This window comes from Carassius carassius, chromosome 8, assembly GCF_963082965.1.
Source record: "Carassius carassius chromosome 8, fCarCar2.1, whole genome shotgun sequence".
Classification (NCBI taxonomy): Eukaryota; Metazoa; Chordata; class Actinopteri; order Cypriniformes; family Cyprinidae; genus Carassius; species Carassius carassius.
Window position 1 is genome coordinate 23,080,161 of NC_081762.1, and position 19,412 is coordinate 23,099,572.

General features: G+C 37.4%; 2 protein-coding genes and 2 long non-coding RNA genes across 7 annotated transcripts in view; 1 reads left to right on the forward strand and 3 right to left on the reverse strand.

The window, feature by feature from the left end:
• LOC132145572 (uncharacterized) overlaps positions 1 to 1,741 on the reverse strand; it is a 229,446-nt gene extending 227,705 nt beyond the window's left edge. Inside the window, exon 1 of the long non-coding RNA XR_009434486.1 lies at positions 1,654 to 1,741. This is a non-coding gene — a long non-coding RNA (uncharacterized LOC132145572). The remainder of the gene's footprint in view (positions 1 to 1,653) is intronic.
• The window catches only part of LOC132145569 (gamma-aminobutyric acid type B receptor subunit 1-like), a 131,232-nt gene extending 120,949 nt beyond the window's left edge, over positions 1 to 10,283 (forward strand). For all 4 annotated transcript variants that reach the window (XM_059556692.1, XM_059556690.1, XM_059556691.1 and 1 more), the window contains 4 exons: positions 3,152 to 3,279; positions 7,214 to 7,342; positions 8,390 to 8,533; positions 9,292 to 10,283. In XM_059556692.1, the coding sequence (XP_059412675.1) occupies positions 3,152 to 3,279; positions 7,214 to 7,342; positions 8,390 to 8,533; positions 9,292 to 9,576 (686 nt within the window). In that variant the 3' untranslated portion in view covers positions 9,577 to 10,283. The remainder of the gene's footprint in view (positions 1 to 3,151; positions 3,280 to 7,213; positions 7,343 to 8,389; positions 8,534 to 9,291) is intronic.
• A 2,558-nt stretch (positions 10,284 to 12,841) lies between these two features.
• LOC132145573 (uncharacterized) lies at positions 12,842 to 16,667 on the reverse strand. The gene is made up of 2 exons (XR_009434487.1): positions 16,514 to 16,667; positions 12,842 to 12,894 (listed from the first exon to the last, which is right to left on the reverse strand). It is a non-coding gene; the product is annotated as an uncharacterized LOC132145573 (long non-coding RNA).
• Positions 16,668 to 17,421: 754 nt separating this feature from the next.
• tnfa (tumor necrosis factor a (TNF superfamily, member 2)) lies at positions 17,422 to 19,136 on the reverse strand. Its single transcript, XM_059555332.1, has 3 exons — positions 18,859 to 19,136; positions 18,647 to 18,749; positions 17,422 to 17,861 (listed from the first exon to the last, which is right to left on the reverse strand). Exons 1-3 carry the CDS (start codon positions 19,015 to 19,017, stop codon positions 17,422 to 17,424), a joined length of 702 nt encoding a protein of 233 aa, XP_059411315.1. The 5' UTR covers positions 19,018 to 19,136.
• Positions 19,137 to 19,412: the final 276 nt, after the last annotated feature.

The following is a 19,412-nucleotide window of genomic DNA, read 5'->3' on the forward strand; positions in this document are numbered from 1 at the left end:
GTTAGAGTTAGTCTGCTGTGTCATCGATGAACAATGCTCAGAATTGACCCACAAGGTGGGAATTGCAGTGTGCAGCTTGTGGTCAGCGTAATTTTTTTTTTTTACCATGTTTGTGTCATTATCCGATTTGCTTAATTCCTCTATTAAATTAGATACTAAAACAACACAGATGGTGCATGCTAAATAAATGAGACTTATAGCTCGTGGTCGTCATGATCTTGTCATGGTATTGGACACACACAAAAAATGTGCTGTCTGAACAAAGCCTATAAGCCTGTGAGTGAAAGGGATTTAATGAAGGAACCCTAGTGGTTTCGACCTTCAGCCTCTCTCCTCAGGTGTTTCCTACTTGTAAACGTTTAACTAATTAAACAAATTAATTGCTACCTTTATGAGACAAATTGGACCGGCCTTGCTCTTCCAGTTATGGTCTATAAAATGAGCCTTCAGTGTATTCTTCAGGCTAAGTCCTTGAGAAATGAGCACAGCTGCCTGTAAACAGACCTGTCATGCAAATACTTTCTGTCATAACAGTTTCTCTGCATAAACCATTTAGGACATTTGGTCCAAGGATGCCTGGACGGCAGTGCTCTTTCACGACATCTGGATGAGAAAATAATTGATCGCACAGAACTAAAACAAACTAAATATAGCAGAGTTCCCAGTGAGATCATAAAGGCGTGGATGTAAGGGATGAATGGTTAGATACAGGCAAAAGTCATGGGAGCAGGCAGCGCCTGCGACTGACTGATTTCCCTGTCAGTGCGATAATGTCCACCTATCATGTTTGCATTGGCCTGAATACATCAGACTGATGGAAATGGATGGACTAATTACATAGTAAACAGCTCACCCACTCAGGTAGCTCCATTTTTTGTCACATCCAAAGCCAAATTAACTTGAAATGACTTGAAATGATCATCTGAGAGTGAGCTGGTTTTTAGCAAACACTCTGCACAGCAAATTAAATCTGCACCCCCCGCTCTGTGACCTTCATTACACCAGCGGTATTTACTAAGAAATTGAATGGTCAGACAAGAAGGTGAAGATAAATAATAGACAAGCAACAGTCAGTAGTAACAAATGAAAGCTCAATGAAATGTGCTTGGTATTGTTGTACATTGTTTTTGAAGCCCTGTAAAAATAAATAAATAAAATAAAATACAATATTTAATAAAAATAAACCTATAATTTTGATGACATTTTGATTTTGGCTTGATTTAATAAATATGACAGTAATTTACACTATTATTCACAAGTTTGAGATTGTGAAAGAGGTTCTCCAAAGCAGCATTTATTTGATCAAAAAATATAGTAAAAAGAGTAATAATGTGAAATATTATTTAAAATAACTGTTTTCTATTGTAATATATTTTAAAATGATTTTCAGCATCATTACTCCAGTCCTCTATGTCACATGATCCTTCAGATATCATTCTAATATGCTGATTTGCTGCTCAAGAAACATTTATGATTAATATCAATATTAATAATGTAAACACCAGGGAATTTTTGATGAATAGAAAGTTCAAAGGTAAAGCCTTTGTATGAATTGGTTTTTTATCAATTTGAAGATTTTTTTTTTTTTCTCACTGATCCCAGTAAATAATCAAAATATCATATTATATTGGTATATTAAATGGATAGTTTAACCAAGAATGAAAATTCTGTCATTAATTACTCACCCTCATGTTGTTCCAAACCTGTAAGTCCTTCGTTCATCTTCAGAACACAAATAAAGGTATTTCTGATGGAAATGGTATGATGTAAGCATGCAATGCTTTTTCCCTACCCTTCTATGTTTTTTAACTGCAACTGTGGCCAACACACAGGAGCTGTCAGGTGTTAATTTGCACATTAACATTCAAAGTCTTACAGCACTAAGTGGCATACTTAATGTGGTGTACTGAAAAGTAGCTAAATAAACCAGCAGACAATGCATTTACAGAACAGAATGTAATTTTGAAAACTTAAATTATTAAACAGCAGCAAGACATCTGTGAAAAAACAACTCTTAATCTAAAACTAGCTAATTGAGGCAAAAAAAAATATTGGAATATAATAGCAAAGACCCCAAAGACAGGCAGAGGTAAATAATGTTGAACTGTTATCAGTACCAAATTTATGAAACATAAAAACAAAACAAAAAACACTGCCCATTACCCACTGTTCATCTATAGTGCGCATTTCTTCAACACTAATAAATATTCTGAAGCCTATGCAGTAAAATTCACTTTAAAGATTCACTTTTCGTTAATGATGAAAAAATAGTGGGAAAACAAAGACTTTTAATATGAATATGAAATGACTATTATAACCAAGAGATGATAGCAGAGGATCCCTCATCAGCTCATTTCCACTCCCTTGTGTTTATCACAACTTGCTTTTGGATTTATTCTAAAATGACTGTTATACCAAATATTATTATTTTCTATATATTTTTGTACTTTTACTTTTGTTGTACTACGGTATGAATAAATAAGGTAATTATTAATGGTATAATAAAATGCTTAATGCATTACTATTCGAAATATCTTCTCTTATAATAAAATCTCTTCTAAATATATTCAGCCAACACAGACTTGTTACTGCTGTAAGTAAGTTTGTTACTCTGAATACAGTCTTCATCACTTCATGCACAGCTCTTTATTGACATCAGCTTGTCAGATGCAATGACTCGTGGAACAATTTAGCCGATCCACTCACGTAATTTTTTACACTCACGTTTGTCATTCCTGAAACACCATTCATGGACAAAAAACTTCATAAATTATGATTGAACCCCTGATGTCACATCGACTATTTTAACGATGTCCTTACTACCTTTCTGGGCCTTTAACATGTTGGTTGCATTGCTGTCTATGGGAGGGTCAGAAAGCAAAAATATCCTAATTTGTGTTCTGAAGATGAACGAAGGTCTTATGGGGTCAGAACAACAAGAGGGTGAATAATTATTAACAGAATTTTAATTTTAAGTTAGACTATCCCTTTAATATAATATAAATAAACTATATTGCTCTATTTGTTTGAGTGGCCCAACACAGCAGCATTGGCTCCATCATTAGTGAGTGTTGAAGTGATTTGGGAAGGAATAATAAAAAGGATGTTTTGAAAACCTGTTCATTATTTTTGTCTCTGTTTTGTCTTTTAGGTGTCGTTTATGGCTATAAGGGTTTGCTGCTCCTTCTGGGTATTTTTCTGGCTTATGAAACCAAATCTGTGTCCACTGAAAAAATAAATGATCACCGAGCTGTTGGGATGGCCATCTACAACGTCTCTGTGAGTCTGTTCGTCTTTTTATACTTATCCCTCTGGACATTTTAAGAGCGCCTTGGGTGACATTTGAAATGTCAGTCTTCAACCAAATTTTGTCCAATTAAAAGGTAGAACTGTTCAGCTGACGTGACTGAAATAGCACCACAGTGTTTTTTTTTCTTTCGTTGCTCAAGCCTAGTTGGGAGTCGCCATGTGAATTGGACGCAGCGTCCGTCTATAGCTGTTGTGTGTCACAACACACTCATGAGCAGTAAGAACATTCCTGGAGCTCTTCAGTGTGGCTCTGCTAGATTTGATGGAAGTGAAGTGTCTGAGCCTGCCATCTCGAATCCTGTCCAGAGACGCCGAGCTTTCCAGAGGACAGGGAAGGGGTGGGAAAAGAGCTTCCCCTCATCACCGGGAATAAGCGTGCACGTCAGTTTGACGTGACTGGAGCTCTAAAGCAGTTCGAAAACTGAAGTAAAGTGGGCCCTCAGTAATGCTGAAAGTTGTTTGTTTTTGCACATCATCTCATCTGTTCCACTTTAGCATTTCAGTGCCGCCCCAAGGCTCACGAGTCAGGAAAGCAGCGCGTACCACGCTGATAACACACTCATAGTGTGAAGGGGTAAATACACAGGAATCTACTTTCATTTGCCATAAAGACTTCTGGTCTGTTTTCTATGGTGAAGGTCAATTGGAAATAAAGCACAAAGCTTTTGTCCATCAGCTTTTTCATTGTAAGCTTTTAATTTGAAGCAGTGTGTCTCTCTTCATCTCGGCCTCCGAGGATTATCCATTATACACTGAACCCAATTTAAGCTCAAATTGAGGGAGAGACTTTAGATCAGCAAGGGGCCGAATTTTGCATTTTAATCTTTTCTCTCTCTCTCTCTCTCTCTCTTTTCTAAGTCACTAGCTGACTCCTGGCCCTTTGTTAATGCCCATTCTGCTAAAGAAATGATTTCAGATGCCATCTGCCAACACTTTATAGAATTTCAGCAGTTTGGAAGACAATAATAAAGACAAGAGCGCTGCAGTTCACAGCAAACTGATAAGATTTATTAAATTCATATTCTGAGGACTAGTTTGAAACCCAAATCAAGAAACAGAATGCATGGAGGTTTTTGAAATAAATATGATTTATTTGGAAGAGACCATGTACAATGTTAAACATAAATGTTTTAATTTGATGTTCAGCTTGATTGGGTAGGTCACCATTAATAACCTCCTCTCAGTAATATAACAATTTCTACATGATGCATACAATATATATTCTGTCATCATTAACTCCTCAAGTTGTTCCAAACCTGTTTATTTTTTCTTCTTCTTCTTCTTCTTCTTCTTCTTCTTCTGTTGAACACAAAAGAAGATATTTTGAAGACTGTGAGAAACCAAACAATTTCTGGTCACCATTGACTTCCAAAGTATTTATTTTTTCCATACTCTAGATATCAGTTGAGATCAGCAGCTGTTCGCTTACCCACACTCAGAATACTGTCTTTTGTGTTTAACAGAAGAAATAAACTCATACGGATTTGAAACAGCTTGAGGATGAGTCAATAATAACAGGATTTTTCGTTTTGGTTGAATTATCTCTTTAACTGTCAATATATACTGTATTCATTATTTTTTATTTCTTCTTTCATGTTCCACAGAAGAACTGACAGTCACATGGGTTTGAGCATGACTGAATAATGACATACTGTAAATCATTTACTTAGCCTCGTGTTGTTTCAAAGACATATGACTGTAATTCTTCTTTGGAAGATGAAAGAAAATATTTTAAAGTTTGGCTTGCTGCTCTTTTGCATTCAGGATTCACTTACTGTTTGCATTATTTAGCATTACGATGCATTTTAAGCTAAAAGCGTGCAGGTTTTCATACATCATACATCATTACTGTCATGGTGTGATTCAGGTGGGCTTTGTGAAAGCTGTAGGCTAGCTGTGAGTCCAGCTGTAAACTGCTTTGATGTAGAGAGACTGCTTTGTGCCTTTTTTTTTTTTTTTGCCCTGTCCAAATAAATAATGACCCTGCAAAAAAAAAGAAAAACAGCACCTCTGTTGATGCCAGACAACATTTTGTTTGCCTGGATAAGGTTTTACTGGTTTTGTGAGAAATGACTGACTGGTGATCAATATTTATTGATTCATGCTTCTTTCTCTCCTGGCTTCTGTTCTCCTCACCTCTGCTTTCAGAATAATTTTTTTGTTATATGAACACATTATAAACGATCTTGTAAATATATAATCATTAATTTTTGCTACATTTCAATGGCTATTTATGCATATACTTTATTACTAAATGTCAAATGAATATTCATTTATGCATATACTAAATTATTTGCTAAATGTTGTCCCATACCCAGACTTGCAATCATAAATTAATTTAAAAAGATTTTTTTTTAACTGAAATAATTGTGAAATCATTAGAAAACATTTTAATATGTATTGTGTAAACATGTAGAAGGAAGATAAAATTATCCAAAAACTGTGAAAATATAAATTTTACGTATTTAGTATATATAAAATGCTAGCTATGTAATTAGCTATTTTATTTTTATTTTTTTTATCAAATTTATAATGCAATACATGTCTTGCATGATTTATGCAATTCATAATTTAAGAATCTAGAACATTGGTTCAAAAACATAATTTTGAAGATATTACAGAACCCTCTTTTGATATTTGTTATTTTAGTATTATTTATATAATATTATGTTACTTATTATTATTTGATAAGATTAGCTTTCTCTGTCTCTCTCTATGCATATATATATATATATATATATATATATATATATATATATATATATTCATGTAATGTGTTTTGTACGGAGCCCCGCACATGACATGCAAGAAAAAATAAAGAAATTGTGCACATGATTTACTAATTCGTTCTCTCAATTTACTAAAACGTGCACACTATTACTATTGCGTTCCCTCAATTTACTATTGCGTTCCCTCAGTTTGCTAAATCATGCGCATGATTTAGCAAATCGAGGGAATGAATTAGTAAATTGTGCGCACAATTTATAAATTGAGTGAATGAAATAGTAAATCAAGGGAACGCAATAGTAATCGTGTGCACGTTTTAGTAAATCGAGGGAAAGATTTAGCCTACTATTTTTTTCCTGCGTGTCATGTGCGGGGCTCCGTAGTTTTGTAATGTTTTTTTTTTTTTTTAGTTTTGGGGTTTTTTAATTATTTACTTTGCGATAATTTTTATTTCATTTTTAATTTTAGTGATTTTAGTACTTCAAATTAAGGCAGCATTTCTAATTTTAACATTTTATAATCTGTTTTTATTTTATTTTATTTTATTTTACTTAATTTTATTTTGTTTCATTTTATTATTTCAATTATTGGAAACAAGATTTTTGAACATAGACTTGAAAGTGCATGATCCAAACCTAAATTTTTATAATCCATGACTGAAAAAAATTTGTAACATGATTTTTATGTACCATTCTTATGGTAATGCAATGTTTTATTTTAAAATGGGTTTCAAAGGATGAATTTTGAGGATTTTATGTTTTCAAGTGATATATAATTTCTGATGATTTCTAAAGTGTGATAGAGAAAAAGGCAACAAAGAAGACTTCTTTTTTTTTGACAAAGGTCAGGACTCCTGTTACAATGTAGTTTTTTGAGGTGCACTCTTGCCATAAATTAATCTATTACTTTTCCTACATAATTTTTAACAAAAAAGATTGGTTAAGTATCTATTTAGGAGTCTTAGACCTTTCCAACGATATATAGTTTGTCATGATTAGATTTAACTGTAATAAACGTAGGCGTCCCACCGAGGGGCTGAGTGACAGTTAACAGGTTAACAGTAACAACAATTTTGGACATTGTCAGTAGAAAACTGAAGAAATGAGGGGTGAAAACGGTTATGTAAACATCCCTAGTTGAAGACACGTGTACATGTGATTGTTTGTCTTTCTTTCAGGTGTTGTGTATGATAACGGCTCCTGTCACCATGATTCTGTCGTCTAAGCAGGACGCCTCGTTCGCCTTCGCCTCGCTGGCCATCATCTTCTCCGTCTACATCACTCTAGTTGTCCTCTTCGTCCCTAAGGTACAACAGAAGATCATTTCCTCAAAACAAGAAGGAGCACTAATGTAAATATTGCATTACAGTGATGAATATTAATGATGGATATCTAGAGCAGGGGAGGCGTGTAAATGTGTGACATATGCATCTCTCTCAGCGGTCCGCTCGTGAAATCTTGAAGCGCTCTGAGTGGCGATGTTATGGAGATGTGGTGCAATCAGTGTCAGCAGAGGAGACAGGTGTTATTACACATCTCAGGAGAATATGAAAGAGATGAAAGTAAAGACATAAAGTACTTTTGTACAACAGCCAATAAGAGCTGCTATGTATACAGAGAAAGACGACATGTTGTATACACCAAGACCAGTGTTCTTTAATTATTTTTATACTATTACACTTTTTATTAATATTTTGCCTTAGCTTTTATTTTTTTACATTTTCAGTTATCATTTTAAATTTTGTCTTTTTTTTTTTTTTTGCTTTTATCATTTTTAGTTTTTGTTTTATATATTATTCCAGTTTGTAACATTAGTCCTTCAACACTTCCATTTTTTTGTCTAATATTTATATTTTGTTTTCGTCTTTATTTCAGTTAACAAAATTGTTTTCATAATTTTAGTTAATAATAACCCAGCTCCAGACCTTTTTTGCTGAATGCATAGTATATTTTCTTTCTTCTTTCTGTTTCATTTGGGAAAATGTGTGGAACAATGTATCCCACAATGCACTTCACCCATCCGTTTTCAGTCTGAAGAATGAATTGAGCAACCCAAGCAATATCAGTCAACATTTATGAACCTTATCTCTTTGAATTATTCTTTAATTGGACTGCTAAGAGGCTCTCGTATGCAAAAGTAAATTGCAGATAGTAACAAGATAATAACACTATGACTCAATGAATGTAGTCTAATTTTATTTGTAATTTTTAGTTTTTTATTACTTTTATCACTTCTATTGTTGTCTGTTGCTTTACTTTCGCTTACTATTTTTAAAAAGTATTACATAGAAGGCTGTATATATTCTGTGGTCTGTAGTTAAACCCCGTGTGGTGTTTTTGTGTGCTTGATGCAGATGCGGAGGCTTATCACTCGTGGTGAATGGCAGTCGGACCAGCAGGAGACCATGAAGACTGGATCATCCACAAACAACAACGATGAAGAGAAATCCCGCCAGCTGGAGAGAGAGAACAAAGAGCTGCAGAAGATCATCCAGGAGGTTCTGTGTCAGCTTCACTTTGTCCAGCACACGCTTGAGGATGCCTGATAAACACCATACTGAGCACATTTCACAACTGAATTGAGAACGCCTTTCATTTTAGTCCAGATGTGTACTGGGGTGGTAACAATGCAGAATTATACTTGTTATTAATGGAACATGAGTTCAAGGAAAATATATATGTGCTGTAAGTGTAGATTTCAATAATACATTACATTTCATTATATGTATAATTCATTGTAATTTTATGGACCATGGTGGAGAATCACATCATTTTCCATGTACATAACTGATGCTCTTGAAAAGATCAGTGGTATAATGTATGCCACTTTCATTCCCGTTTGCCTTAATCTGAAAGTAAAAACACCAAACATAGTTTCTAATGATTGTCTCTGCCTCAGAAATTGAACGCTGTGATCTTAGACAGGGTAATGCACATGATAATCAGATCAACTGGAGAAACTTAATATCTGGACAAAATCTTCAAATTTTAACAATATAGCTACCCCAAATATATTATTCACTCTATATATTCATTACAGGACATAATATATTTTATATATTTATCAAATTTTCATGAAAATAAAGCTGATATTACTAATATAGAATTGCCATTTCACCATGGCAAAAAAATATATATATATTACCGAAATTAATGGAATATGGAGTTTGTAGTTTTGTAGGTTTTCATAACTGATAATATATTTAAGCTCAGCAGAAACTAGTTTCTCATTTCGCCTCTTGTTTTCTCCCGACAGAAAGAGGAACGTGTATCAGAGCTGAGAAACCAGCTGTCAGAGCGCCAGGCCCTGCGCTCCAGGAAACGCCCCACCTCCTCCAGTCAGAACCACAGCTCTCCATCTCTCCCCGCTCCTCAGAACGATCCCAAATCGCTCCTCCCGCCTCCAGGATACCCCCTCCCTGCCTCCGACAACCACTCCCTCCCTCCCACCTTCTCCAACACCTCCACCCTCTACCAGCCCGACGGCAAGATCAACCGCAACAGCTGCCACCCCGGCCGACTGCAGCTCCTCTACAAGTGAACCGCGAGGAACTGGGATCAAATGCGAGTGGGGACACAGCGAACTGAAAGGGGGGAGAAAAACAAGCTACCTTGATTGACACTTGCTGTGATTATAGGGAGGTTATACACAGGAGGCTCTAGAGTCTGGCTTTGATTTGCATCATTTGATGTGTCACCGTATTTGAAAACCACACATGCTATGAACCATTTCAGTGTTCAGATGAGTAACCCTCAGCTGATTTTGACTCGGAAAATTGTGGACGAATGATAACATGCTAAGAACATCATTATTCCCTTAAGATACTAATATTTTGGAATCTATTAATATTGTAATACCACAATTTTTCGATACGTTTATCTTTTTTGTTCATGTTTCCTACAGTTCAATCAGGTTGTCTGAATATAAGCCATGACGCACCAAGCTGACATCGGCCAGAGTCAGGCCATCGTAGAGCATCAGTCAGACTAGTTTTTGTGGTGTGTTCAGCAACGTTGGCACTATTCAGATCTATAGGGGGCCTTTTGGCCAATTAACCATTATCCTTCATTGAGAGAGAACTCTGATTGGCTGATCGGTTTAACATTCAAGTGCATGATAACAAAAGCAAAAGTCGTGAATGCAAGAAAAGAAGTCAAGACTGCGCAGATCGAAGGCTGTTCTAATTTTTTGTCATCTGAACATCCAATGACCAAATATTTTCACATTTTTCATCTGGAATAAAAAAAAACAAATATATATATATATATATATATGTATATATGCTGTCTTAGTTTTGGTTTGCCTTTCTGAATGACATATTCAGACTATTGATACATGCAGTTGTTTTGTAGCTGCTAGCTGGCCATTGGCTGTAGCCATCGCAGTATGTTTAAGACAGATGCGTGAACACGAGGCAACAACAGTCAGCTGTCATTGCTGCTAGTTTGGTTTGGTGTGTCAAGGCCTTAAAGGCATAGTTCACCCCAAAATGAAAATTAATTAATTCATGTCATTGATTACTAACCTTCATGCCATTCTAAACCTGTGAGACCTTCATTAGTCCGTGTCACATGAACTATTTTAATATTGTCCTTACTACCTTTCTTGGCCTTGAACGTGCTAGTCGCATTGCTGTCTATGGGAGGGTCAGAAAGCTCTCAGATTTCATCAGAAATATCTTTAATTGTGTCTTATGGGTTCAGAATGACATGAGGGTGAGTAATTAATGACATAACTTTCCTGTTTAGGTCACCTATCCCTTTAAATTTGAACTCTTAAATTTGAGACTAACCGATTCACACACACATTTTGATATCATGACATTGAATTGCAATATATATATTGCGATATGTTTCATGTAGTGAAGATGTTGCAGTTTTCATTACAGTCTGCCAAGTGCTTAATATGCAATCGCGAGTCAGTGTGGTAACGACATAGACATTTTTTTTACATTTACATTTATTTGGCAGATGCTTTTATCCAGTGCTTTTTACAGTACGTCTAAAGTTTACATTTTATCAGTATGTGTTCCCTAGGAGTCGAACCCTTGATCTTAGTGTTGCTGACATCATACTTGAACTGCGTTTTACTTCGGACTACTTCATATCCTGTTTTAATCTACCAATTTTCCAATTTCTACATGACCTCGTAAACATTCTTTTACAGCTGACAGTATTATGAAATGTCTCGTGACCAAGAACAAAAGATTTATCATTTCCTGTTTTTTTAACCCATTACCTCATTTTGAACTCCCTTTTTAGGGATTCCTGTCTTGCATCACAGACTTGATACCTCAAATCGTGTAGTTTGTTGAAGAGAGGTGTGCTATTGTTTTTTTAAGTGATCAGACTCATGATTTTCATCAGGCAGGTATAAAAAATCCCTTTCATTTACGATGAAGAAAGGATATTTTTGAAGAAACACACCATACCTTAGCAAATTTATAGCAAAACCCTGCCAATTTAAGGTGACAAAAATCACTCATAACTCCTTTATTAAACAAAAATTTAATAAGCTGCAATTATAAGCAATAAGCTGCAACAATGTAATGAAATGTTGGTTTGCTTATAGCCAGCTTTTCTCCCAGAGCATGCTGGGATAATATATTACCAGTCAAAAGCTGTTGAAGGCGTTTGAAGTCTTTGTACAGAGGAGACGTAATTTCATCACAGATTTGGTGGTTTTATTTTTATTAGATCCCCCTTGTCGCTGAAAGCTGCAGATTGAATCTCACAGCATTGTAATGCAGTTTGCTTCTAAATGCCACCTGCCATATTGAAAGCATTGCAGAAGGCTGCTACTTTGCAATGCAGATAACATCAAAAGTGCATTGTGCAACCATCTTCATTGTGTGTTTGGTGCACAGTAATGGAAAAGAAAAAAAAAGGGAAATGAGTTTATTAGTTGAGCGTGCACTGCGGTACTTTACTTGGTCACACTCATTCACACACTCATCAGCTGCTTTGTCACTTAAAAAACCATGTTACATTTCCCTACTGTACAGTACAGTACGTGATTTCTAAACCCAGTATAGAGGAACTTGGTCAACTCATCTGTAATAAAATGTTTCCTGTCGGCAGCACCCCCTAAATGACAGTCTTCAATGGCAGCTTTTCTCCACAGCTGTGTGTCTGTTTGACCCTTGTATACTCTTACTATATCTTGGATTCATCAGCAGGCCTGTACAGCAAAGTTTCCTCAGTTTCAGCTGGACTATAAATGGTTCATCTCGTCTGCTTCATTTCCTTCTTTGCGGTGGCAAAGACTCTCTCATTTAGAGGGACGGGATGTACAGAAAAAAAGAAAAATCCCTACAGGGACGATGAGAGTCATTTGTCTATTCATAAGTGGTTGTGACAATAGCACATTGCTCATTATTTTTTGAGAACTGTTAATACCTCATAATATTTGGAATGTTGCTGCTGATGGGCTGTGTTTGGAATAGCATACTACCCTTAGTGTAGTATATACAGTAGTATGCATACTGGGTGTGGAAGGGTACCATATACCACAATGAAATCTCTGAAAACTAGAATAGAGTGAAATATTCAGGTTCACAAAGTAAAAATCCTGTTCATTTTTTTTTAAGGAAATTCGTTTTGTAATAGTAACTTTAAATCTTTAAAGACAGAACTACTCTCAGCTACAAGGTTGATAATCTTTTGTTGAAGCCATCAGCCCATATTGCAACACATTTTTCAAATAATCAAGTGAGTTCCTTGTGGGAAAAACAACATTACCCATGATTCTGTAGAGAATCTCCACCAATCAGAGAACTGCAAGTAAATTGCACCAAAAATATCTCATGCGTCTGTCATTTGCAGTGCTTCATGGGATTGTAGTTCTTTACATCTACACCTTTGCCTTTTTGTCCAGTCTTAAAATATATATGTGACGAGTGGGGCGGGGCCGAGGGACATGGGAGCGAGGCCGGGGGAGTGATTGGAGATGAACTGCACCTGTTCGACCCACCGGTCTCGAGGCCCATGGAGGAGATGGAAGGATATAAAACTGGAGCGACGACAGTGAAGGACGAGAGAGGACCAGGCCTGGGCTTTTAGTTGTGTTTTGGTTTTTATTTTATGCGCACCAGTCGTCCGTGAGGGGCTGGTGCGCTGTTTTGTGTTTATTTTGTTATTAAAATGTTTTTGATTGTCCGCCGGTTCCCGCCTCCTTCTTCCGGATGAATATGAAGGTTGATATCATTACAGTGGTGCCGAAGCCCGGGAGAAGGAGGGACGCGCTGCTGAAGATCCCTCGCCGCTGTGGTGAATCCGCGGTGCCATCGAGCTGGCGAGGAGTGTGCCGCCATGGACGCTCGAGGCGGTGGACTGGAGCGAGTTGCCGGGGACGGGCGAGCTCGCTACCGGCCGCCCACGATGTGGAGAGACGGCTGCCGTCCGTGAGGGAGCGGAGGAGTCGGCGCCGTTCGCCAGGTGGCCGGAGCCTGCTGCCTCCGCCGGAACGGGGAGGAGCAGGGAACGGGGGACTCCTGCCGGCTGCCCAAAACCGGAGGAGCCGTCGCCGTCCACCGGGCGGCGGAGGAGTGTCGTGCCGTCCGCCGAGGGCCGTCCAGTGCCACCGCCAGGCACCGCGGAGGAGATCACCCAGCTGGTGGAGGGCCGAGCAGCGGTGCGTCTGGGAACCGGAATTTTTTTTTTTTTTTTTTTCCTCTCTCCCCTCTCTCGTCTCTGTCGCTCCTCCTTCCATCTCCTTTTCTCTCGCCTCGCCTGTCCTACCCCCAGGTTCCCGCAGGTCCCCGGGAGCGGCCCCCCCGGAGGGAGGGGGGGGGGGGGAGTAGAGCGCAGTCTCGGGAGTACCCCCCGGCCTGCGAGGGGCGATGGGGGTATGTGACGAGTGGGGCGGGGCCGAGGGACATGGGAGCGAGGCCGGGGGAGTGATTGGAGATGAACTGCACCTGTTCGTCCCACCGGTCTCGAGGCCCATGGAGGAGATGGAAGGATATAAAACTGGAGCGACGACAGTGAAGGACGAGAGAGGACCAGGCCTGGGTTTTTAGTTGTGTTTTGGTTTTTATTTTATGCGCACCAGTCGTCCGTGAGGGGCTGGTGCGCTGTTTTGTGTTTATTTTGTTTTATTAAAATGTTGTTGATTGTCCGCCGGTTCCCGCCTCCTTCTTCCGGATGAATATGAAGGTTGATATCATTACAATATATATTTTTTTTTTTTGCTTCAAACCAAAAGTTGAAGCATGAAATTGTTGAAAAATCTTGTCATTTATCTCATATCTTGTTGGTTTGGTTCATGGCTTATAACAGAGACTTTTTTAGATCACAATGGTAAAAAATGATTCTGAGAAATACTCCCAGAACCAATAAAGTTGGCAGTCACTGTCACATTCTATAAACCAATATTAAATAATAATAAGATCCCAAAAGTTATATTTTGTAACTAGGCCTATCAAAATCCATATCAACCATATTTATTTAATGAATGATACTGGACGTGCTTTACTGTTTACGGTTTAATGCATACATTTTGAGATACAGTATATACTGGCAGTATAGTGCTATACTACAGTTTACTTGTATTCCATTCCAAACACAGATGGAGATTGAACTGCGTCATGATGTCATCGATTTGGTGTGTCATAAGCACTTGTGATTGGCTAAATGGTGCTCTGGTGATTTACACATACGCTGATACAAGATGACTCTCCAGGATGTCATGAATATGAGTACAAACCCCACCACGGTGTTTATTATCGGCCTACTCTAATATTTCATTCATCATTTCTTGTCAAATGGTGGTTCAATAATAATCATGATAGTGATGTTCATGCAGACGATGACATGCACTAATGTTAATTGTGTAAATGCTAAATGTACATGATAAATGTATTCTCTTGCACAAAGTATGAAGTATATAACGTCAAAGGTATTCGTATGTGGTATTGAAAAATATTTGTATTTGTACTATGATAGATTCTGTACAACGCTATTGGACTGGTGTCTATGGTGAAATAAATGTAGTTTTTGCTACATTTTTTTTTTAAACTCTTCATCTCTTCAGTGGTTTTTGTGTTCGATGAGTCACATTGCACTCACAGAAGCCACTTTATAATTACCCTAGGGACAGCGTAAGACTTGCCAGTTCATTATTTTGATGCACTTTCAGTCACCTTCAGCGCTGACTGTGTGAATATGAGAAAACTGATATAATAAAAGAATATGATGAGGCATCTGATGGCATTTCAGTGGAAGTCCCAGTCAAAAGGGACTTCTAGAGTTAATGCCATTTGCATTTACATTTTTGAGATATATTTAGAGCATTCTTTGATGCTTTTTCTGGTTTCCAAACAAGTCTTCTGCAGTTTAAAATATGAAACAATTCTAAGTAATAATGTTGCACTACATATTATCAGTTTACATCTGTTTGATTGTATGAGCTGTACATTTTCTGTCATTTGAATTCCTCAGGAAAATGATTTAACGCTGGGGTTTTTTATTTGTGACATCTGTGATGGGTGGGCTTTTTGGTTTGTTTGTTTGCGACAATATACTGTCAAGACAAAGACGCTACACTTTTTAATGAACAATATCCCATGAATAATTCACTTCAATGCTCTAAGTATCTCCCATTTTCTCCCACATCTTCACTCCCACGCGTGCTTTTAAACACCATTTCTCCCATTTTTACTGATCTTTATCAGCAGTGTTTACTGGAATGTTTCTAAAGCAGGTAAAAACATCATTTACTCTGTCAAAATCCATGTTCCAGTTATTAAACATTTTTGGTCAATGCAACATAGATTTAATGTTATGTAATTATTCACTTCCATGCATGTGTTACGCACGTGTTACTAATTTGCATGTCTGTAATATTGCTGCAGGGGTTGTCTGTTGAAAGTAATTTGTTAACACTTTCACAGCGTCTTGCCCTGGCCTGAGATTTATGGGAAATACCCTTGTCCGGAGTAGACAATTCTAACTTTTAGTTAAAAAGCAGCATTCACAGTTAACTCTCTTTTAATAGATGCTGATTGATTTTTCAAGCACATTCCTATAAAAACATATCATAATTATTAGGTGAATATGAACTCCAATTGATATTTGATGGCAGATTATAGCTGTTGGCGAATTCAAATTACACTCATAATGTAGCCTACACAATATCCCCCAATGCCTCAAGCACAAGTCTTTCCACTGTATTTTGTCATAAAAACCCACTGATTTTATAGCTCCTCAACCATTGTTGATTAATAAGTGTAACAGATAGGCCTGAAGTAACCACAAAAATGCAGTGTTCCCTGGAGCCTGACATGGTGGTGTGTGGTAGGGAGTTCCCCTCACCAAAAGCACACTCATTTCTCTGTAGTGTCAGTGGAAACGTGCAATGAAATGCAATACCTAGTACCCTGCTTTCTTATTTTAAATACACACATCTTAATAGTTTTATGCAGAGATATTTCATCCCAGCCAATGTTTCCTCTGCAATAACCTCTTTACATCTACACCTTTGTCTTTTTGTCCAGTCTAAAATTTTTATATTTCTTTTTTGCTTCAAACCAAAAATTGAAGTATGAAATTGTTGAAAAAGTTGTCATTTATCTCATATCTTGTTGGTTTGGTTCATGGCTTATAACAGAGACTTTTTTAGATCACAATGGTAAAAAATGATTCGGAGAAATACTCCCAGAACCAATAAAGTTGGCAGTCACTGTTGCATTCTATAAACCAATATTAAATAATAATAAGATCCCAAAAGTTATATTTTGTAACTAGGCCCATAAAAATCCATATCAACCATATTTATTTAATGAATGATATTGGACTTGCTTTACTGTTTACGGTTTAATGCATACATTTTGAGATACAGTATATACTGGCAGTATAGTGCTATACTCTACTACAGTTTACTTGTATTCCATTCCAAACACAGATGGAGATTGAACTGCGTCATGATGTCATCGATTTGGTGTGTCATAAGCACTTGTACAAGTTAATACCTTGTAACACCTCTGCACAATCAGCGTTTTTACTCTTTGCTCTCTCAGAAGCCTAATATCATAAACCAAAGACAAAGCTGATTAAAAGGCAAAGATGGAAATTGCAGAGAAAATGCAAATCACACATCAGAGTTATATAGAGACAGTGCATTTTCATTAACTTAATGAATAGTTCAATAAATAAACTCATCATAAATACACAATATTAACATTCGCATTACACAGTCATTTACATGTATTTTTGACTTGAAATGTCTAGTGCATTTACAAATGTCCAGTCCAAGTGCCATATTCAGTACATGTAAAAATAAATAAATATATAAATAAATATATAAATACATATATAAACGTAAAGTTCCTTCGTATAAATATTTATAGAAAACTGTGTCCTGTTTCCTCGGATATTTGAGTGCATCTCATAAAGCAAACACCCCAAAGAAGGTCTTTCCGTTTTCGCTTTCCACGCGGGGCAGGAGTTCTGTGGTGGTGTCGGTGCGCAGTTTGTCTCCAGCTCGCAGGTTGAAGGCTGCTCCGAGGTAAATGGTGTTGTACCACAGGTCTTCAGTGTCAGCCGCGTGCACGCAGGCCGAGCGGATCGCGCTGAAGAGCGGCTTGTAGCTGGCGTAGGACTCCGAGAAGCGCAACACTGCATGGCTCATGTGCACGCCCTCGTGTTCCTCAGTCACGTCAGCCTTGCAGCTGATGTGGAAAGACACCTGACTGTAGACGAAGTAAATGCCGTCGTTAGGAATGATGATCTCTCTGTCCACTAATTTCATGCCACCTGAAACAAAAGCCTGGTCCTGGTTCTGTTTCCAGTCTAGGTTGTCCGTACACACGTCAGGGTCATATGCACCTAGAAGAGAAAACAACTGAAACATGAGTCGGTGCTTCTCAATAGGTCTTTGCTACAGGATGCAGACATCAAGTGACAAACTTGTGCCATAGTGGTTTATTTTATGGTCTTGGTGAATGCAAGTCATAACAATGCAAGTAGATAATAAACTTTTTACATTTGACATTGCCTAATTGAACATTAATTCATATATTATAAACAAAGTAGTACCCTATGTATACAGTAACACTAACCTAGATTAATGAATGCTGTAAAAAATACCTGTCCGTTCAATTATGGACACATTACATTGATACTTAATACATTAATGTTTTTAAAATTAATTTGAATGTCTATAAATTTCAATATTTCATTGTTTTAGCAGGTGTGATACAAAACATCAAAACTATCTACTGTAATTATCTACTATTATCTACTGTAATCAGGGTCATAATCTTTTTCTCAATTTGTATCATTTTCAAGGATGAGAGCATGTCATGCATCTTCTAATTGACAGATGAATGAAATGTCAAATTAGAGTAGAGTTTGACTGCTATACAGTAACTCTCGCCTTTGATTAACAAAAACAGACACATTTTAAAACTGTACTTCTTTCTATAGGAGTGAAATCTGACACACATTTTTAGATGCATAACCAAATGATAAAACTTAATACAATCACCCCTAAAAGTATTTGGACTCTTGCAATATATTTAAGATGTATAATGCAGCGCGAAGCTGCTTAAACTTTGATTGCACTCTGAGGATAGCTGATGTTTAGTGTTTATTTACTGAATCAAGTTTACCTGTTAAATGGATCGCAGCCTTGGAAGATACATTTTCTTTTGAAAGATGATCTCTTAATGTGAGCCTAAGCTCACCATTTCCACTTTCCTGATTGTTCTGAGACTAGAATGAACAAGAAACGTAACGATAAGTACACAGTAATGCACACATATGTGTCTGAAATGGCATATTTACAGTGCCATGCATGATGTGTGTGGCTCAGGATAGTCACCTTGTTGAATGTGAAGCAGACAGCGGCGGCGGCACACAGGGCCACAGCCAGCAGGACCCCACACACCCGCCAGACACCGGACTTCCTCCTCGACACCATCACCTGCGGTAAGGGTAGCGCTCCTTCTTCAGCAAACTGACTCTCAAGATCTATCATCATTGTGTCTGTTAGTAAGTTCAACTACTTCCAAGTATAAGAAACCTCAGCGTGTCAGAACTCTTTTAAATGGTCTTGTAAAGTCTCCTCAATGCAGTTTATCACTGTAGTGTTTTGCTCGGTTGCTCTGATTGCATTGTGCTCAGAAAAACTGGTTCTTCTTTTTAAACAGAGACTAGGGGAAACTCCAGTGATGTCAGACAGTGTGGAGACAAAATGAGCGGTAGAGGGAGACTGAGAGGAGAAACCATGAGATACACCCAGACAGATACACTTACACTCACAAAAGGCAATTCCAACCACAAGAAGAATGTATGGATCATTTTTTTACAGATTTGATTCATCGTATCACTCTAAAAACAAAGATGATTCTATGAAGAACCTTTGACTTCCATAGA